The following is a 20,766-nucleotide window of genomic DNA, read 5'->3' as shown; positions in this document are numbered from 1 at the left end:
TGTTGGTTGTCCACGGCCTTTGCCCTGCTACCCCAGCACACAACAGCGTAGAAGATGGCACTGGCCAAATTGTAGAGGGAGATGTAATTCCTTGAAGTTGATTCTGGACTTCTACTTTGTTATTCTTTTCAATGAGAACTGAGTGTCCCTGGTATAACTTACATTTATTGCCCATTTCTAAATGCCTTGGGGAATTGGTGGTGAGCCACCGTCCTAAACTGCTCCATTCCTGCTGATGGAGATATTCCCCAAATTGCTGTTGGGAAGGACTTTCAAGATCATATATTTCCAACTCAGGATTGGAGTGAACCTGCACTCTGTGGTGTTGTCTTGCTCTTGCACTTGAGTTTGCATGTTTTGGGAGTAACTATTGAAGTACCTGAGGTGAGTAATGGCAATCATTTTTTTTTTAATGGCTACATGATGGGAGGTGGAGTTATATAAGACATTGGTGAGGCCACCAATGAGTTTAGAGTATTGTGTTCACATTTGGTCACCATGTTATCGGAAAGAAGACAACCTGGAAAGGATGCAGAGAAGATTTACAAGGAAGTTGCCAGTAATGGAGGTCCTGAACTATATGGAGAGGTTGAGCAGGAGGATGAGGTGATCTTATAGAGGTATACAAAATCATGAAAGGAATAGATCGGGTAAACGCAGATAGTCTTTTGCCCAGAGTATGGGGAATCAAGAACCAGAGGACATAGGTTAAGGTGAAGGGAAAAAGATTTAATAGGGACCCGAGGAGTAACTTTTTTTGCACAAAGGGTGGCGAGTGTAAGGAACGAGCTGCCGGAGGAGGTACTGGAGGCAGGTACTATCATAACGTTTAATACACCATTTGGACAGGTACATGGATAGTCTAGGTTTAGAGGGATATGATCCAAACACAGGTAGGTTGGACTATTGTCAATGGGACATGTTAGTCGGCTGAAGGACCTGTTTCCACACTCTGTAACTATGGGTTCGGCAGTGCTGTAGAGAATGGCAATTGCCAATCAAGCTTCTGTGCTCATGATCTTGGACAGTTATTGAAGTTGCAACTGCCCAGATATGTAGAGTGTACCCACTCACTCCTGATATGTCTTAGAAACTAGATGCAGGAGTAGGCCATTCGGCCCTTCGAGCCTGCACCGCCATTCAATATGATCATGGCTGATCATCCAACTCAGTATCCTGTACCTGCCTTCTCTCCATACCCCCTGATCCCTTTAGCCACAAGGGCCACATCTAACTCCCTCTTAAATATAGCCAATGAACTGGCCTCAATTACCTTCTGTGGCAGAGAGTTCCAGTGATTCACCACTCTCTGTGTGAAAAATGTTTTTCTCATCTCGGTCCTAAAGGATTTCCCGTTTATCCTTAAACTGTGACCCCTTGTCCTGGACTTCCCCAACATCGGGAACAATCTTCCTGCATCTAGCCTGTCCAACCCCTTGATGAGCATCAGACAGTGATCCGTGCACCACAGGGTAACCAGCCTGCCCCTGTAGCCACAATATTTATTCGGCTGGTACAGTTAGATTTCTGGTCAGTGGTGACCCCAGGATGTTGATCGGGGGGGGGGGGGGGCAGAACTTAGTGATGGCATCGAAGACACAAGGAACTACAGATGCTGGTTTACAAAAATAGACACAATGTACTGAAGAGGGTCTGGCAGCATCTCTGGTGGACATACTGTAACTCAGCGGGTCAGGCAGCATCTTGGGAGAAAGGTGATGTTTGAAGAAGGGTTCCGACCCGAAACATCACCTATTCCTTTTCTCCAAAGATGCTGACTGACCTGCTGAGGTACTCCAGCATTTTGTGTCTATCTTCAGGAATAAACCAGCATCTGCAGTCCTTTCCTATTATTTTGTGATGTTGCTGTTATTTTCCAAATGATCTGCATTTAAATGTCACAGCTTCCTATTGCGGCCACTGCATTCTTGGCTGAGTAACTTCTGATGCATCACCCTCCCCTGGGGATAGTTGATTCTGTTCCCCTCTCAATGCGCAGTTTGGTAAGTTCATGTCTATTCTGCTGCCCAGGAGCTCTTTCTGTGGAATATTTCCAATTACAGATTCTATAATTACTTTTGCCTTGGCACACCTCACATATTTATATTTAATGTATTCCTTAGTGACAAACCCTGGCCGCTCCCCCCCTTCCCCCCCCCCCCCCCCCCCCCCCCCTCCCCCCCTCTCCCATCAGACAAAAGGTATAGAAGTGCGAAAATGCACACCTCCAGATTCGGGGACAGTTTCTTCCCAGCTGTTATCAGGCAACTGAATCATCCCACCACAACCAGAGAGCAGTGCTGAACTACTATCTACCTCTTTGATGACCCTCGGACTATCCTTGATTGGACATTGCTGGCTTTACCTTGCACTAAATGCTATTCCATTATCATGTATCTATATACTGTAAATGCATCGATTGTAATCCTGTATTGTCTTTCTGTTGACTGGTTAGCATGCACCTAAAAGCTTTTCACTGTACCTCAGAACTTGTGACAATAGATTAAACTGACGAACAGATTGTGATCAACTTTTATATTGCACATCCTGCATATTAGATTTACTGAGCTGTTCTGATGTTTTATCTACAGTACTTTCTAAACATTGTATCTCTAAACTAAGCAATGTTCAGCAATTTGTTGCACTGCTCAAGATTCCAACATCTGCAGTTCGTTGTGTCTCCAATGTTATTGTGCTAAAGTTCCCCGTGCAAGTTATAAAATGCTGGAGGAACTCAGCGGGTCAGGAAGCATCTGTGGAGGTCATGGATAGGTGACGTTTCTGGTCGGGACCCTTCTTCAGACTAATTGTGGTAGGGGTGGGGGGGAGAAAGCTAGAAAAGAGACAAACTTGGCAAGTGATAGGTGGATACAAGTGAGGGTGTTGGGGGATTGAGAGGCACTTATTCCACCCAGTTGCCAAAGGCCAGAAGTGCCAAGCAGATTTTAAAAAAGGGTGTCAGACAAGTAGAGATGAATGGTGACATGTAAAGCCAGAGGGTGGGATCTGGGTGTGAGGGGATAGTGGGGGGAGGAATGGGTGCTCACGGGTGGGGCGGAGAACACAGGAAAGAGAGAGGGGGAAGAAGAGATGTTACTTGAAATTGGAGGATTCAATTGGAGGACCCAGCGCCAGAGACCCGGGTTCGATCCTGCCTACGGGCGCTGTCTGTACGGAGTTTGCATGTTCTCCCTGTGGCCGCATCGGTTTCCTCCCACATTCCAAACACATCCAGCCTTGTAGGTGAATTGGCTTGGGTAGAAATAGTACATTGTCCCTAGTGTGCGGGATTGTGATAGTTTGGGGTGTGATCACTGGTTGGCACAGACTCGGTGGGCCGAAGGGCTAGTTTCCACACTGTATCTGAACTAAACTAAACCATGTTCAGCATTCTGTTGCACTGCTCAAGATTCCAGCATCTGCAGTTCCTCGTGTCTCCAATGTTCCTGTGATAAAGTTCCCTGCGCAGGTTATGCATAAAAATACGTTTCATAGCTGGTCTCTATTTTTTTGTACTGATGTAAGGAACAAGGACAGTAGTTATCTATGCTGATCGATTGTGTCACCACAAGGCAGCAGAATATCTAAATTAAACAATTAAGTTGAAGATGCCAGATTCTTTGGCCTATTAATTAATAAGTGTCCATAAGTCTAAGTGCTATTCAATAAGTGCCTACATCAAGTCTAAGTGCTATTCCATCTCAAGAGATTTAACCAGCCAGAATAAAATACGTTTCAAAACATCTATACACATCTACGGTAAAGCATTAACGTAATTTAGAATTTTTAGAATTAAAAACGAGTTTAATTTAGAGATACAGCGTGTAAACAGGTCCTACACACTAGGGACAATTTTACCAGAGCCAATTAACCTACAAACCTGTACGTCTTTAGAGTGTGCGAGGAAACCGGAGCACCCAGAGAAAACCCACGCGGTCACAGGGAGAACGTACAATCTCCGTACAGACAGCACCCATGGTCAGGATTGAACACGGGTCTCTGACGTTGTAAGGCAGCAACTCTACCGCTGCGCCACTGTACCGCCCATTATTTGATGCTAAACACTTCTGACTTCTTAAAACAAGGAAACAAGAAATAACTTAAAGATAAATTTTGGCCTACATCACTGCCTCTGTCTGCTGGCTGAAGCAGAGAGGGATGGTGTGTGGTGGGAAGAATGAGAAACCTTTCATGAAGTGGGCTGGATAGAAAATCATTAAATGTCTGAGTCGGCGATATTACTGCACATCTCCAATGGTATGAATTTTTTGAGTGGGAAGAGGTGGGAATGATAAATTAAACCATTTACTACAAAATTCAATAAATAAATCACATCCCACATCAAAGTTATTTGCCAGTTTTAAGACGGCACAAATTTCACTAGCAGAGTTATTACTGGTCAAAAAACTGCAAGATAGTAAATGCTAGAAATACTGATGCTTGCAGGAAGCAATGCCCGCATAGCGATTATCAAAAAAACAGAAGATCCTGGAAATGCCCAAGAGGTTAGGCAGCATCCATGGAAGGGAAAGCTGAGTTAACACTTCAATTTGAAGAGCCTTCATCAGAACTGGAAAAGAGACAACGGCTAGTTTTAAGTTGCAGAGAAAGGCAGCACAGTGGTGCAGCTGGTAGACCCTCTGCCTCACAGTGCCAGAGAGCCCGGTTCGATCCTGACCTCGGGTGCTGTCTTTGTGGAGTTTGCACGTTCTCCCTGTGATTGTGAGTTTCCTCCGGGTGCTCCAGTTTCCTCCCACATTTAAAAGACGTGCAGTATTGTATGTTAATTGTCCTCTGTAAATTGCCCCAAATGTGTAAGGAGTGGATGCGATAACTTTGAACTTGTGCAAGCATGTGATCGATGGTCAGCATGGACTCGGTGGGTTGAAGGGCCTGTTTCTGTGCTGTACCTCTAAACTAAAACTAAACTAAGATGGTTGAGGAGGTATTAGAAATGCAGCGCTGAAACAGGCCCAATGGCCCACTGAGTCTGCACACTCCCGCACACTAACACAATCCTACACACACTAAGGACAATTTACAATTTTATCGAAGCCAATTAACCTACGACCCTGTACATCTTTGGAGTATGGGCGAAACTGAAGCACCCAGAGAAAACCCACGCAGGTCCATGGAAGAACGTACAAACTCCGCGCAGACAGCACCAGTGATCAGGATCAAACCCAGGTCTCTGGCATTGGAAGGCATCAACTCTACCACTGCGCCACTGTGCTGCCCTGCAATGCATTACATTGGAAGAAGTGGAAGGGATAGACAGAACAAGTGATGTCTCCTGGTGTGGCATGGGAAAGTGCTGGGAGAATGGGAGTGATTTGTAAAGTTGGGAGATTGTATGGGAAGTCACCAAGGGATCAATTCCTTCAGAATGCTGACATGAGATGCATCTGGTGGTAGAATCTTGCTGGAGCTGATGGAATGGCAAAATTGGAGAATGACAAATGATCCATTGAATGCCGAGGCTGGAAGGATGGAAAATGATGACCGAGTGAACTTAATCCTTGCTTTAACCGGGAGGAGGGCAGAGGAGCAGAAAATAGATGGGACTCCATTAACAGTTAGAGGGGACGCCACTGTTACGGAAGCAGGAAGACATCTCAAAGGCACGTTATGGAGAGTCTCATCTCTGGAGCAGATACAACTGAGACAGAGGATCTGAGAGAAAGGTATGGAGTACTTAAAGAAAGAGGCATTGGGGGGAAATATGGGCAAGATAGTTGTAGGAGTCTGTAGATGTAGAGACACAGAGATGTACAAGATGAAACAATGGGTATGCCCTAGGGTTCACAGTTGGTCATAGAGTTATATGGCATGGAAACAGGCCCTTTGGCCCAACTTGTCCATGCTGACCAAGATCCCCCATATAAGCTGGTGCTATTTTCCCCCATTTAGGCCATATCCCTCAAAACCTTCACTATCCATCAGTGGTTGAGATAGCTGGGAATGTAAACTGCATCTTACCCCTATCATTGGTAGAGAGCACTCTAATTTCAAGTGAAAGGTAAGGTTAGCTTTGAGTCCTATGGACACCCAAGACACAGTAAAAGGGTACTATGGAGATTGCAGTCCCACATGAAACCCGCTGGTAGCAAGAGATGGGAAAAGATACATCCTTAGAAATGGAGAAGGCCACAAAATAATATTATCATTTCACTCGCCTTCAGTTATATCTTGAAACATTACGGCAAATTGAATTATACAAAACTAATTTTCCCAATTGGTATTATTTTCAATGATTAATACTTAAGCCACAAGCTACAATATCTTTTCTGATTATCGGAAGCCTTAAAAGGAGTGTGATAGAAATCGGCAGAACTCCAAGCATTTCATCTTCACGTAGGAAACAAAGTCTAAAAATTAGTAGTTTTAATGGGTTTTTTACGTTCAGGAGAAAACCTCAGCATAACAACTACTCTAAATGCCGTTGGTATCCATTAATAATGATATGGCACGCATTATGATATACCCTGCAGTCAGTTATGGAATTGGAAAGTTTAATATAATTATAGCTTAAATGGACAAGTGAGCATTATCACATAATGTTGATTTCCAGCATGACAAATGGAGTACAATAGTTATGAAATTGGCTCAATTCGTTGGGATGTATGGCAGAGAAGAACGGCTGTAGAGGATTGATTTCAAGGCTGATCTCATCCTGGGCTCGAACATTAATTGCTTGTAGCTTGTGACTATAAGAGCCACTCAATATGATTGCAGCATTGTAATACCTTCAGGCTGTCCAATATTCTGAATATAAACTAGTTTAAAAAAAGTTGAGAAAAGGGAGGTGGTAAATGCAGAGTGCTTCAATAAAAGCTAAATCTGATCATACGTTTCAGAAGGAAATTGTTTAATGCAGGTATAGTTTTCAAACAAATGCTTTATATGTATTCCAAAAAAATGTTTTAAAATAACTGATATTAATAAGGGGGTTGAATGTAAGCTTCCCTTCAATATGTTCAGAAGCCTGTATCACAATCTATTGGTGGACACAAAATGCTGGAGTAACTCAGCGGGTCAAGCAGCATCTCTGGAGAGAGGGAATAGGTGACGTTTTGGGTCAAGACCCTTCTTACAACCGTCTGTAGAAGGGTCTCAACCCCGTAACATCACCTATTCCTCCTCTCCAGAGATGCTGCCTGACCCGCTGAGTTACTCCAGCATTTAGTGTCTATCATCAGTGTAAACCAGCATCTGCAGTTCATTCACACACAATCCGTCGGTATTGGGCTAATTAAAGCTTGACTACACCGGAAACATGTTAGAAGCATTAGGAATGTGTAGAAAGGAACTGCAGGTGCTGGTTTATACCGAAGATAGACACAACATGTTGGAGTAAGTCAGCGGGTCAGGCAGCATCTCTGGAGAAAAAGGATGGGTGACGTTTCGGGTTGGGACCCATGTCCCTGGGAAACTCTCTTCCCTGGAATGCTGTTGTGGTTTGGAATTAATTGAACGTTTCAGAAATGAGATTGATAGCATTTTGTTGGGCAAGATGAGTAAGGTTTAAGGAATCAATTCTGGATCTAACTGAATATTGGAATAGGCCTGTGTTCCTGAACAGTCCACTCTATCCCTGCAATTCCCAGCATATGTGTTTGTTACTCGATGGGAACCTATTAAGACCGGAGGTAGAAACAAAGAACTGCAGATGCTGGTTTATGGAAAGAAAGGTACCGGAGTAACTCAGCAGGTCACTCAGCATCCTTGGAGAACGTGGATAGGTGACGTTTCAGGTCAGGACTTTCTTCAGCTTGAATGTCGGCCCGGAAAGAAAGTTTGTAGAGAGGAGGGGCGGGACACAGCCTGGCAGGTAATAGGATGATAGAGGTGAGAGGAGTTTTGTTAGGCAGAGTTTGGACAAAGGCCGGAGATGAAAAAATAGAAGGTGTGAGACAAAAGGATTGAAGAGTTACGAATGGTGAAGCCAGAATAATGAATGGAGGAGGAGGTGAGGGGGGGGGGGGGTATATGTGCAGGTCCAGGTGAGGCACTGAGCCCGCCGAGGGGAGGGGGGTGTGGATGGTGGGGGGAACAAAGAGGGGTGTTCGGGAGAACGGGGAAATGGAGGGGGGCAGGGTTGTGAGAAGTTACCTAAATTGGAGAATTCAATGTTCATACCATTGGGTTGTGAGCTACCCAAGCAGAATACGAGGTACTGTTCCTCCAGTTTGCATGTGGCCTCACTCTGGCAATGGAGGAGGCCCAGGACATAATGGTCATTGTGGGAATGGGGAAGGGAGTTAAAATGGTTGACAACCAGGAGATCCGCTAAGCATTGGCGGACCGGAGGTAGGAAGATTGATCACATTCTGTAACGTAGGCTTGATGCTTTGTTAAAAGTAACTTCACTAATCACAATGTTTGCGGCCCCTTGAAATAATCATACAGAAACTCCCTGACAATATTAGGAGTTACTTTACTGTTTTTCAGAGTTGAGGACCTGAGAACTGGTGTAATTTCTATGGATGAACTAAATACTGGAGCTGTTAGCGTAGACCTCTCGATTCTTCAGTCCCAACAAGTTTCCTGAGGTGCGTAATTTCCTGCTTGTACCTGGAAATATTAAATAATGATTAAATAGTCATGTATTTTTCAGAAACGATATGGCATTGCAAGCTAAACATTGTGTTTATATTAGTTTGTTAATATCAAATGTACCAAGATACCATAGAAAAACGTTGTGTAGTGTGCTCTCAAGGCAAATCATATCATGCATAAGTACGTGTAGGAAGGAACTGCAGATGCCAGTTTATACCAAAGACAGACATAAAATTTTGGAGTAACTCAGTGGGTCAGGCAGCATCTCTAGAGAAAAGGAATAGGTGGCGTTTCAGGTCGGAACCCTTCTTCAGATTGAAAGATAGAGAAGGCCAGAATATAACAGGACTGGCTGAAGAAGGGTCTCGACAAAGAAAGCACACCAGCGCCTCTACTTCCTTACAAGGCTTAGAAAGTTCGGCATATTCCCAACAACCCTCACCAACTTCTACAGGTTTGCCGTAGAAAACATTATATCGGGATGCATCACAACATGGTTTGTGAACAGCTCCATCCAAGACCGCAAGAAATTGTAGAGAATTATGAACGCAGCCCAGACCAGGCCATCACACAAGCCAACCTCCCTTAGATTGACTCCATTTACACCACGCTGCCCTGGCAAGGCCACCAGCATAATCAAGGACAAGTCTCACCCTCACTCCCTCTTCTCCCCTCTCCCCATCAGGCTAGAGGTACAGAAATGTGAAAACACACAGCTCCAAATTCCCAGCTGTAATCAGGCAACTGAACTAACCTGTCAACAGCTAGAGAGCGGTCCTGAGCTACTATCTACCTCATTGGAGACCCTCGGATCATCTTTAATTTTACTCTGCTGGATTTTATCCTGCACTAAACATTATTCTCCTCATCATGTATCTGTACACTGTGAATGGCTCAATTGTAATAATGTATAGTCTTTCCGCTGACTGGTTAGCTCACAGCAAAAGCTTTTCACTGTACCTCGATACATGTGACACTAAACTAAACTCAGTTTCTCTTCCCACAAATGCAGCCTGACCTGCTGAGTGTTTCCAACATTTTCTATTCAAAAGCAGAACGCTGGGAGCACCAAGTGGGCCAAGCAGCATCAGTGTGGTGAAAGGAACAGAGGGAATGTCTATTGTAGGCTGCACAGCCAAAAATTGCCATGGTAACAATTACTTTAAAAACCAGCAATTGGACACCGACTGGATCAACAAGTTGTAAAAGGTACGGTTAACACTTTCCTCCGCCACCATTCTTCAGTGAAGAAGGGTCCCCACCCAAAACATCACCTATTCATTGTCCCCAAAGTTTATTTTTGTTAGTTTAGTTTAGAGATACAGCACGGAAATAGGCCCTTCAACCCACCTAGTCCATGCTGACCAGCGATCCATGCACACAAACACTATTCTACGGGCTCACTAGGGCCAATTTACAAATTTACTAAACCAATTGGCCTACAAATCTGTATGTCTTAGTAGTAGAGTCTTAGCGATACTGACTTACTCCAGCACTTTCTTTTGCAAAAAGTTCCTTGTCTTTCCATTCTCTTGAGTGGTTCATTGTATGTACGTGAAACCATTGCTAAACACTGGTTATTTACCTATCATGGACAATGTAAACTCCAAGTTTCATTTATTTTCAGAAACCGAGTTGAATTTCACTAACTTGTGGGCACGTGAGACTTCAGATGTTGGGATCTTTGGCAACTAAAGGAAGAGCTGCTGGAGAAACTCAGCAGGTCAGGCAGCATCTGTGGAGGGAAATGGACTGTTGACATTTGGCACATGACTGAAGGCTCCCAGGAGGCTGCGGTGCGGCCCTCCCGTCGCCGAACATGACCCGGACCGGCGGATCGTGGCTTCAGGGGAGCTCGCCGAGCTGGTCGGCAGCTCGTTGAACCTGGCGGCATTGGAAGTGGGAGTCAGACCCTGCTCATCCCCCGATGACGAGAGACCGGGAGGATGGAGCCAGTGACAATGGACACGACGGGCGATGAGCGAGACTGGGAGTAGAGGAGAGGAAACCTCGAGATTTGCTGCAGGAGGCTCCCATCCCCCTGGGGAACAAAGGTGGACGGGCGAGGAGAGGGACGTGGTGTCCAAGGAAGGCGATGGCTGGAGGCCCCGCAACAGCCTGGGACTTGCCTGGAACAGGCACCGCTCATAGGACCCCTCCACTCCTTTGGTCTACTCTAGATGAAGGGTCTCTACTCGAGACGACTGTCCATTTCCCTCCCCAGATGCTGCCTGACCCGCTGAGTTCTTCCAGCTGCTTTCATTTTTTTTGCTACAATATCTTGTAGTTTTTATGATCATGGGAAGAAAAATGTCAGTCCTATTAAAACTTGTTCTATTTAACTTTCAAACTGAATTAGGTATCAGTCACATGTTTAGCAAGCAGATTCCTGCAACCTTTCTCACATGTTGCCAGGGTAACTAATGAAGCTGTTAGTAATACCAGCCATTTTATTCTGACAACTAGATGCTATTACATTAAAATATTTGGAACCTTCATTTATCATTGTAATACAAATGTCATTTTCCAACATTGAACTCACGACAATTAATGTTCTCCTCAACCTTATTGATTAATACACTCACATGCAATTTTAACTAGCATTAAAAACAACAGTTTAATTCCTTAAGTGGTAGATACAGGACTTTTAGCTCGTTTAAACTCTAGATTTAAGACTTTAGAGATACAGCACAGAAACAGGCCCTTCGGCCCACTGAGTCCATGCCAACCAGTGATCACCCATACACTAGCACTATCCTACACACCAGGAACAATTTACAATTTTACCAAAGCCAATTAACCTACAAATCTTTATGTCTTCAGTGTGTGGGAGGAAACCGGAGCACCCAAAGTAATCCCAAATGGTCATAAGGAGAATGTGCAAACTCCCCTTCCACCTATATTTCTTTCTCTGGCTTCGCAATTCGAACCTGCTTTATCTTTACCTCCTGCCTTTGTCCAACCATCTGCCTATCAACCTCCCCCCCCCTCCCACCCTCATCCCCACCCCTGTATCCACCTATCACTGTCCAGGCAAAGATACAATGTGCTGGAGTAAAGGTAGCGTTTTGGGTCGAGACCCTTCTTCAGACTGATAGTCATGGCGGTGGGATGGGGATGGGGAGGAGGAAAGCAGGAAGGGAGAAGGGGCAGGACCAAGCCCAGCGAGTGATAGGTGGATACAGGTGAGTGGGGTGTGTGTAATAGGCAGATAGTTTGTCCGGCTCCTCCTCCTTTCCAGCTTTCTCTCCCCCCCCCCCACCCCCCACCCCCCACCACAATCAGTCTGAAGGCGGGTCTTAGTCTGAAACATCGCGTTTCCAGAGATGCTGCCTGACCCGCTTTGTATCTTTTGTTTTGTAAACCTGCATCTGCAGCTCCTTGTGTCTATAGATAAAGTAAGAAGTGCAGATGCATTCAATTATTTCTCCAAATGCTGTGTGGTCTGGCTTTACCTGAAGGGTCCCGACCCTGTCCATGTTCTCCAGAGATGCAGCCTGACCCGCTGAGTTACTCCAACACCTTGTGTATTTTTTTTTGATAGCCAGCATCTGCAGTTCCTTATGTCTAAAACTAAAGACAGATTTGCAGCTGCATTAAACTATTTCTCTGCGTGCCGCGCGGTCTGGCTTTACCTGCCCAGGTGCTTGTCCACATACTCCTGTAGTTCGGCCAACTGCTCCTCTGCGATGGTGACCCGTGAATACAACTGTGCACGCTCGCGTTCCAGTTCTTCCTGTCAATATAATCCAGCGTTGATAATATTAAGAGCCAGCATAATACTTCTTATCCCCATTCAAAACTCTCTAAGTCGTCTTGTGGGCAATGTTAGGCCAGTTTTTTGTTGATATGCTTTAATAGGATAGGGCAGTAGAGTTGCTGCCTCACAGCGCCAGAGATCCGAGCTCAATCCTGACCTCGGGTGCTGTCTGCACAGAGTTTGTACGTTTTCCCTGTGACCACGTGGGTTTACTCTGGGTGCTCTGGTTTCCCCCCACATTCCAAAGATGTGCAGGTTTGTAGGTTAATTGGTTTCTGTAATTTGTCTTCAGAGTGCAGGATAGAACTAGTGTGAACAGGTGATCGTCGGTCAGCGTGGACTTGGTGGGCCGAAGGGCCTGTTTACACGCTGTACCTCTAAACTAAAAGCAAACTCAGATATAAACATTGTTTCTTTTATTTTCAAAGTGACTCCTAAATTAAGTAGTTTACCAAGGTATTTCATTTTCTAGTCTGTCTAGGTTTCTGCTTCATTTATGGTGGCGCAGCGGTAGAGTTGCTGCCTTACAGCGCCGGAGACATGGGTTTGAATCTGACTATGACGGGTTTGATGCTGTCTGTAAGGAGTTTGCACGTTCTCCCCGTGACCTGCGTGGGTTTTCTCTGAGGTCTTCGGTTTCCTACCACACTCCAAAGACGGACAGGTTTGTATGTTAATTGGCTTGGTAAATGTAAAAATTGTCCCCAATGTGTGTAGGATAGTGTTAGTGTACGGGGATCGCTGGTCAGCACGGACCCGGTGGGCCGAAGGGCCTGTTTCCACGCTGTATCTCTAAACTAAACTGTATTTATATCTGCCATAGCTTTTATTTCTGAGAAAAGTATGTTTCTCAAGTTTTTTAAGGCCCTAGGAAGAACTGAGGAACCGTGAGACCAGAAGACATAGGAGCATAATTAGACCATTTGGCCGATCAAGTCTGCTTCGCCATTCGATCCATGGCTGATCTATTTTCCCTCTCAACCCCATTCTCCTGCCTTCTGCCCATACTTTTGATAAGGCATCAATAACTAATCAAGAATTTATCAATTTCCACTTTAAAAATACCCGATGACTTGGCTTCCACAGCCGTCTGTGGCAATAAATTCCACACATTCACCACCCTCTGGCTAAAAAAATCCTCCTCGTCTCCACTCTAAAGGTACATCCTTGTATTCTGTGGATGTGCCCTCTTGTTCTAGACTCTCTGACTACAGGAAACATCCTCTCCATATCTACTCAAATCTAGACCTTTCATTATTTAGTAGGTTTCAATGAGATTTCCCCTCCCCCATCCTAAATTCCAGGGAGTAGAGGCATCAAACGCTCAAGGATCCCTGAAGGCAGCAGCATAGGCATGTAAGGTAGTTAATGAGGCATGGGAGGGTATAGCATTTAGTAGTCAGAGCATTGATTAAGAGCAACAAGATTACGGTACAACTATATACACGTTAGGCCACAGCTAGTATACTATAATACACTTAATAATAATAATAATAATAAATTTTATTTAATGGGCGCCTTTCAGACATCTGCTTTCACATCACTTGCAACTTGCAAAGATTTAACCTCTAGAGATACAAGGCACTGCAGATGCTGGAATGCCCGTAAAAGACACAAAGTGCTGGAGTAACTTAGTGGGTCAGGCAGTGTCTGTCGAGAACATGGATATGATTTGAAGAAGGGTCCCGACCTGAAACGTCACCTATAACATGTCCTCCAGAGATGCTGCCTGACCCCGCTGAGTTACTCTGGCACTTTGCGTCTTTTATAAGATTTAACCTCTACCTTGAGACAACGTTCACCTCTGTGATCTGCTTACAAGAGATTTCAGCATTCATAAGTTAATTCTATTTCTCTCTACAGGATTTGTGGAGGTCTTGGTTCCTCTTTTATATGTGATTTAGTTGATCATTCTTTTTATTTTGATATTCTTCAATGTGGAGATATTTTGCACACTCATTACTTAGTCTCTATAAATGTACGGAATGATTTTCCCTGATTTGAGGTCTATTAATGGTTCTTTGCACTAAAGTTTAACTCTCTAAAATTGTTTAATTGGCCTTTAAGTGTCTCCATGCTTCACATTTAGTTAAGCTTGATCACGCTTGCTCACTAGGAATACTATATCTTCCATTTCCTGTGCATTAGTATGAAGATCTCAGATCTAAGTGGAAAAAAATTACAAAGTGCAGGAGTGACTTAACGTGTCAGGTTGCATCTCTGGAGAACATGCATTGGTGATGTTTCGGGTCAAGACCCTTTTTCAGTCCCAAACTGAAAAAGGTCCCAAACCAAAATGTAATCTATCCATGTCCTTCAGAGATGCTGCCTGACCCGCTGAGTCACTCCAGCACGTTGTATTGTTTTTTTTGTAAACCAGCATCTGTGTCTCAGATCTAGATAGGCCCTATTGTACATTTGCTTCCTTTATGAAGAACAATGAAATTTGCGTGAAGGTAGACACAAAAACCTGAAGTAACTCAGCGGAACAGTCAGCATCTCTGGAGAGAAGGGATGGGTGATGTTTTGGGTCGAGACCATTCTTCAGAAATTATCATTGCAATCTAACCATGCTGTTTAATATTCCTCTTAAAATATCTTTCTAATGCTCACATGCATTTCAGCATGTAAGAATTTAGCTTGTCTCTCCTGATTGATAGTACGAGCCTTGCATCAGCAAACAGCCAGCAATACCATTGTTCTGGTTAATTAGTTCCTTAACCTGGCAGCTTCCACAGAATCAATACCTTCAATATGTCTCTGACACAGGCCACCGCATGAGATCCTTCTCATTTTGTGTCCATTCTCTACAATCAATTATGGTTTTGTTTTTTTTAAAAGGACAGACTAATATTGCTCTTAATAATGTGTAGGAAGGAATCACAGATGCTGGAGTAGCTCAGTGGGTCAGGTAACATCTATGGAGCAAAGAAATAAGTGAATTTTTGGATCGGCACCCTTCTGCAGAGTGAAAGGTAGTGGGGGTGGGCGAGGGGGAAACTGGTCTCCCCGTGTACGTTCTTCCCGTGTCCACGTGGGTTTTCTCCGAGAACTTTGGTTTCCTCCCACACTCCAAAGACGTACAGGTTTGAGGGTTAATTGGCTTTCTATAAATGTAAATTGTCCCTAGTGTGTGTAGGATAGTGTTAATGTGCGAGGATCACTGGTCGGTGCGGTGGACCGGAGGGCCTGTTTACGCGCTGAATCTCTAAACTAAACTGAACTAAACTGGAGGCAAGAAAAGGTCAGAACAGATGGGTTCTGTTGGCTGGGGAAGATGAGGGATACAAGGATGAGAACAGTGGAACTAGGAGAAAGACCTAGGGTGTGACCTAGAGTGGGGAGGGGAGAGAATGCAGGAGTTACTTGAAATTAGAGAAATCAACTGGGTTAATATCGCTGGGTTGTGAGCTGCCTTAATAACAACTGTCTCCTTACCCCTATCTCTTTTAACCACGACTGCAGTTTGCAACCACATTGGACATTTTTGTGGTCTGAGAAATGAAGAATGAAATGAATATTTTATCATTTTAGATAAGAACAGAAATGCATCTTTGCATTTTGTAGAAATCAAATATCAGATTTTGTTAACCACAAGTTTTCCAGTAGTTGTACTTCCATTCTAAGAGGTGACTATGGAACATTATATCAGTGGTTCAAACACATTCCACAATCAGCAACATCCCACACCTGTGTTGCAAATGTAAACTCTCTCAGCTGTTTCCTTAGTTCGCTCCAGCGTTCATTATCAAAATTGCCACCTGTTTCCAGCCTGAAAGCAGACATTAAAACAGTAAATTTTACTTTCTGATTCTATTAATAACAATTAAGAAACTTCAGATAGACTCAAAATGCAGGAATACTCAGCGGGACAGGCAGCATCTCTGGTGAGAAGGAATGGGTGAATGGAAAGAATGGATCTTCGCTCCAGAGATGCTGCCGGACCCGCTTAGTTACTCCAGCATTTTGTGTTTATCTGAAGTTTAAAACTTCATCTGCAGTTGCTTCTTTCACATCAGCAATTAGACAGGTACATGCATAGGACAGTGTGTGCAAGTTGGGCTGAAGGGCCTGTTTCCACTCTGTCAGACTCTATGCTGTCTGATTTGCGTACGTCCTAGACTCAAATATTCCATTCTCTTAAAACCCTCCAAAATAATTATCTATCCTCTGCCTTCAATTCCCAAATTATATTTTCACATTGACAATATTTTGTCGTGTCCTTTGTGTGAGGAAAAAGCCCATTTGCTGAACCAATTTAATTTTAAAATGCAGAGTATTTTGCCAGTAATCTGTTATTCCAGATTATTGGTGTACAAGTGGGTTTGATTGTGCACTCCATTGTATAAAGTATACAATCAGGGCATCACGGTGGTGCACGGTAGAGTTGCTGCCTTATAGCGCCAGAGACCCAGGTTCGATCCTGACTATGGGTGCTGACTGTACAGAGTTTGTACGTTCTCCCTGTGACCACGTGGATTTTCTCCGGGTGCTCCGGTTTCCTCCCACACGCCAGAGGCGTACAGGTTTGTAGGTTAATTGGCTTCGGGTAAAATTGTAAATTGTCCCTAATGTGTCAGTGTACGGGGTGGTTGGCTGGTCGGCACAGACTGTGTGGGCCGTAGGGCCTGTGGCCGAGCTATATCTTTAAAGCCTAAAGTCTAAAGAGACTGCTTTCAGGAAGCTGCCCCATTATTGCTTTAAAGTTATAGAAAGCCATCTCTTTCATGTTGTGCCTTTCACTGCAGTAGCAACAATCACCTTAACGTTTCCTTCGCTCTATAGATGCTGCCGCACCCGCTGAGTTTCTCCAGCATTTTTGTCTACCTCCTTATTCTAAACCTTTGTCAAATGATAGAGTAAATAGGAAGAACCTAAAGTTTGGAGTAAATACTGTAGTAAACCTGAATGCTGGAGTAAACCTAAAGATTCTAGGCTTGATTTGACATCGCATGCAGAGAAAGTTTTTCGCTATATCTCAGCACACGTGACAATATTAAGCCAATAGCTCGACCAGTATTCCCTCAAAATGAACAGCATGAAAAAAAATCTAAAAATGAAACACCACTAAATTGCTAGGAAGTTGATTAGTGTAATACTCACGTCAAGGAAGGCATGGTCAGCACAGAGCTCCCACCCAGCCTTATCTAAGAAAGAAACACAAATTAAATGAGTGAAGGTGACAAAAATCAAATATATTGTACAGGAATACACGGACAAAAAAATGACACTTTTTTTGCATATCTTTCATTAATTGTTCTTTATCTCTCTACATCATCATCTATATCTCTCGATTCCCTTTTCCCTAACTAGTCTGAAGAAGTATCTCAACCCTAAACATCACCCATTCGTTCTCTCCAGAGATGCTGCCTGGCCCGCTGAGTTGCTCCAGCTTTTTTGCGTCTATCTTCGACATAAAAATGAATGTTTTGTAAGAGCATGGTGTAAAACCAAGTAAAATGGAGCCCAAGTGTAAAGGCAAAGCATCTACCACTTGAAGATGAAGAAGGGTCTCGACCTGAAACGTCAACTATTCCTTCACTCCATAGATGCTGCCTCACCCGCTGAGTTTCTCCAGCATTTTTGACTACCTTCAATTTTCCAGCATCTGCAGTTCCTTTTTAAACAATACCACATGAACCAGTCACTTTGCACAGTGCCTTATTTGGGACCATGAGCAAGGCACAAAATGCTGGAGTAAAGCCCCTGTCCCACTTAAGAAACCTGAACGGAAACCTCTGGAGACTTTGCTCCCCACCTAAGGTTTCCGTGCGGTTCCCGGAGGTTCCCGGAGGATTTTGTCAGTCTCCCTGCCTGCTTCCACTACCTGCAACCTCCGGCAACCACCTGCAACCTCCGGGAAACGCACGGAAACCTTGGGTGGGGCACAAAGTCGCCAGAGGTTTCCGTTCAGGTTTCCTAAGTGGGACAGGGGCATAACTCAGCTGATCAGTCAACATCTGGACATTGAAGTTAAAGAGACACGATTGAAGTACATAAAATTATGAGGGGCATGGATAGGATAGACAGTCAGAACCTTTTTTACCAGGGGTGGAAATATCCAACACTAGAGGGCGTAGCTGTTATAAGGTGAGAGGGGGAAAATTTAATGGAGATGAGCGGGGCAAGGTTTTTTTTACACAAAGTGTACTGGGGGCATGGAATACACTTCCAGAGGTGGTGGTGGAAGCAGATATGAAAGTGGCATGTAAGAGGCTTATAGATAGGTACATGGAAGTCGAAGGAATAGGATGGATCACATACTGACAGATAATATATAGGGTGTAATGGGGTGATGTAGGATGGGGTGTAAATGGTCCTTGATTATGTTGGGAGATCAGTTCAACTTGGCATCATGTTCAGCACAAAGGTTGTGGGCTGAAGGGCCCGTTCCTGTACCGTACTGTTCTATATTTTGTTCTATCTGTGGAGGGAATGGATAGACACAAATCATCAGCTGAGTCTGAAGAAGGGTTGAGACTCGAAACATCATCTAAACATTCCCTCCACAGACGCTGCCTGTTCCAACAGCATTTGTGTTTTGCTCAAGATTCCAGCATCTGCAGTTCCTTGTGTCATGTTTGCAGCCACAAAGATTGTCTTGATTGAAACATTCATCCATTATGGCTGCAAGAAGGTGATCGCTTTTATTGATGTGATTCATGAACCAATTTGAGACAGTTATGTTCTGTCGAGAACAGTTAACTGAGAACAGTTGTGTCTACTACAGTTAGACACAGTGGGACTGGTTCAGGGCAGAGAAATTAATAAAACCTGTGCAACTAGTAAGTACATCAGACTTGCAAGCTACAGCTCGGAAACAGGCCCTTCAGCCCACCGAGTCCATGCCGACCAGCGATCACCCATACACTAATACTATCCTACACACGATTTACAATTTTTATCCAAGCCAATTAACCTACAAACCCGCACGTCTTCAGAGTGTGCAAGGAAACAGGAGCATCTGGAGGAAACCCACGCGGTCACAGGGAGAACGTACAAACTCCATACAGTAAGCACCCAAGGTCAGAATCGAATCTGGGTCTCTGGCGCTGTGATGCAGCAGCTCTACTGCTACTGCCGTGAATAATACAATCCAAATGCCAAATGTAGCTGAATGAAAAATTGACTCCCGGTTTCAAGGGAGATTTCTTTCCCCCTCTGGTTTCTCTGCAGATCTCTCACCTTCTCCTGGAGTTCCCGGACTTGAGCTTCCAGACGAGCTTTATCCTCACGTAAGCGGTTCAGCTCCTGACTATGACTGTTCAATAGTTCACTGTCGGTGACCACAAAAGTTATCTCTGAAGGGCCAGGATCCAGGTCCTTGTTGCCCAATGATAAAATCTGTTCCCGCTGCATTCTGTGCCAAACCAAAAATGGACTTTGTTATAGATGTGATGCTGGCAGTCGCTTCAGAAAACCCGGTACGTTATATCTGCAAGTTCCTCATCTCATCCTCTCCCAGGTCAAGTGCAGTAAACTGAACGTTCATTTGGAGTATTGCGAGCATTTCTGGTCACCCCATTACAGGAGGAGGCTTTGGAGAGGGTGGAGAGGAGGTTCACCAGAATGCTAAAGATGGACTTAAAGCGCAGGAGTAACTCAGTGGGTCTGGCAGCATTTCTGGAGAAAAAGGTTGCGTGAGTCGTTCCAGGTCGGGACCCCTCTTCAGACTGAAAGAAGGGATTGAGAGGACAGGAGGGGGGGGGGTGGGGGGGGGGGAGAGTTGGAGGTGAGAAAAAGACCAAGACGAATCAGGGCCGCAACAAATGACCTCAGGCAGGGTGGTGCCTGGTAAACCCATTGTTGGCTAGGAAAGTTGTGATCTCAAGGGATTGGAGGGCTTCAACTGCAGGGAGATGTTGGATAGACTTGGATTGTTTCTCCGGAACAAGGGAGGTTGATGGGAGACCTGATAGAAGTGTGTAAAATTAAGAGATGCATAAATAGGGTAGACAGTCTGAGTCTTTATCCAGGGTGGAAATATCCAACACAATAGGGCATAGCTATAAGGTAAGAGGGGAAAAATTAATGGAGATGTGTAGGGCAAGTGTTTTTTTGCACATCGAGTGGTGAGGTCCTGGAACGCAATACCAGGGGTGGTGGTGGAGGCAGAAATGATAGTGGTGTTTACGAGGCTTTTAGATAGGCACATGGAAATGCAAGGAATAAAGGGATATGGATCACGTACAGGCAGATGAGATCAGTTTAACACGGCATCATGTTGGGCACAAACTTTGCTGGACGTCCCTGTGCTGTACTATTCTATAACCACAGCATGGCTAACCAATTTCAGGAACAGAATATTTCTCAGAAGTCAATTGTAAACCACATAAACTACTTAGAACACAGTGTCCATTTAAAGAGAGGTTGAAGCTGAAACTATCGCAACTCCTCCCTATACACACAGGGCACACCGTCCAGAACATGTGTAGCCAGCACAGGAG

General features: G+C 44.4%; 1 protein-coding gene across 1 annotated transcript in view; it reads right to left on the bottom strand.

Moving 5' to 3' along the window:
- Positions 1–8,421: 8,421 nt before the first annotated feature.
- The window catches only part of ccdc78 (coiled-coil domain containing 78), a 64,949-nt gene continuing 52,604 nt past the window's right edge, over positions 8,422–20,766 (bottom strand). Inside the window, exons 12-16 of the mRNA XM_033040460.1 lie at positions 19,505–19,679; positions 17,423–17,466; positions 16,010–16,091; positions 12,195–12,295; positions 8,422–8,574 (exon numbers count right to left, since the gene is read on the bottom strand). Of these exons, the coding sequence (XP_032896351.1) occupies positions 8,508–8,574; positions 12,195–12,295; positions 16,010–16,091; positions 17,423–17,466; positions 19,505–19,679 (469 nt within the window). The 3' untranslated portion in view covers positions 8,422–8,507. The remainder of the gene's footprint in view (positions 8,575–12,194; positions 12,296–16,009; positions 16,092–17,422; positions 17,467–19,504; positions 19,680–20,766) is intronic.

This window comes from Amblyraja radiata, chromosome 22 (assembly GCF_010909765.2).
Source record: "Amblyraja radiata isolate CabotCenter1 chromosome 22, sAmbRad1.1.pri, whole genome shotgun sequence".
Classification (NCBI taxonomy): domain Eukaryota; kingdom Metazoa; phylum Chordata; class Chondrichthyes; order Rajiformes; family Rajidae; genus Amblyraja; species Amblyraja radiata.
Note: the sequence above shows the minus strand (reverse complement) of the source record. Positions and strands in the feature narration are given on the sequence as shown.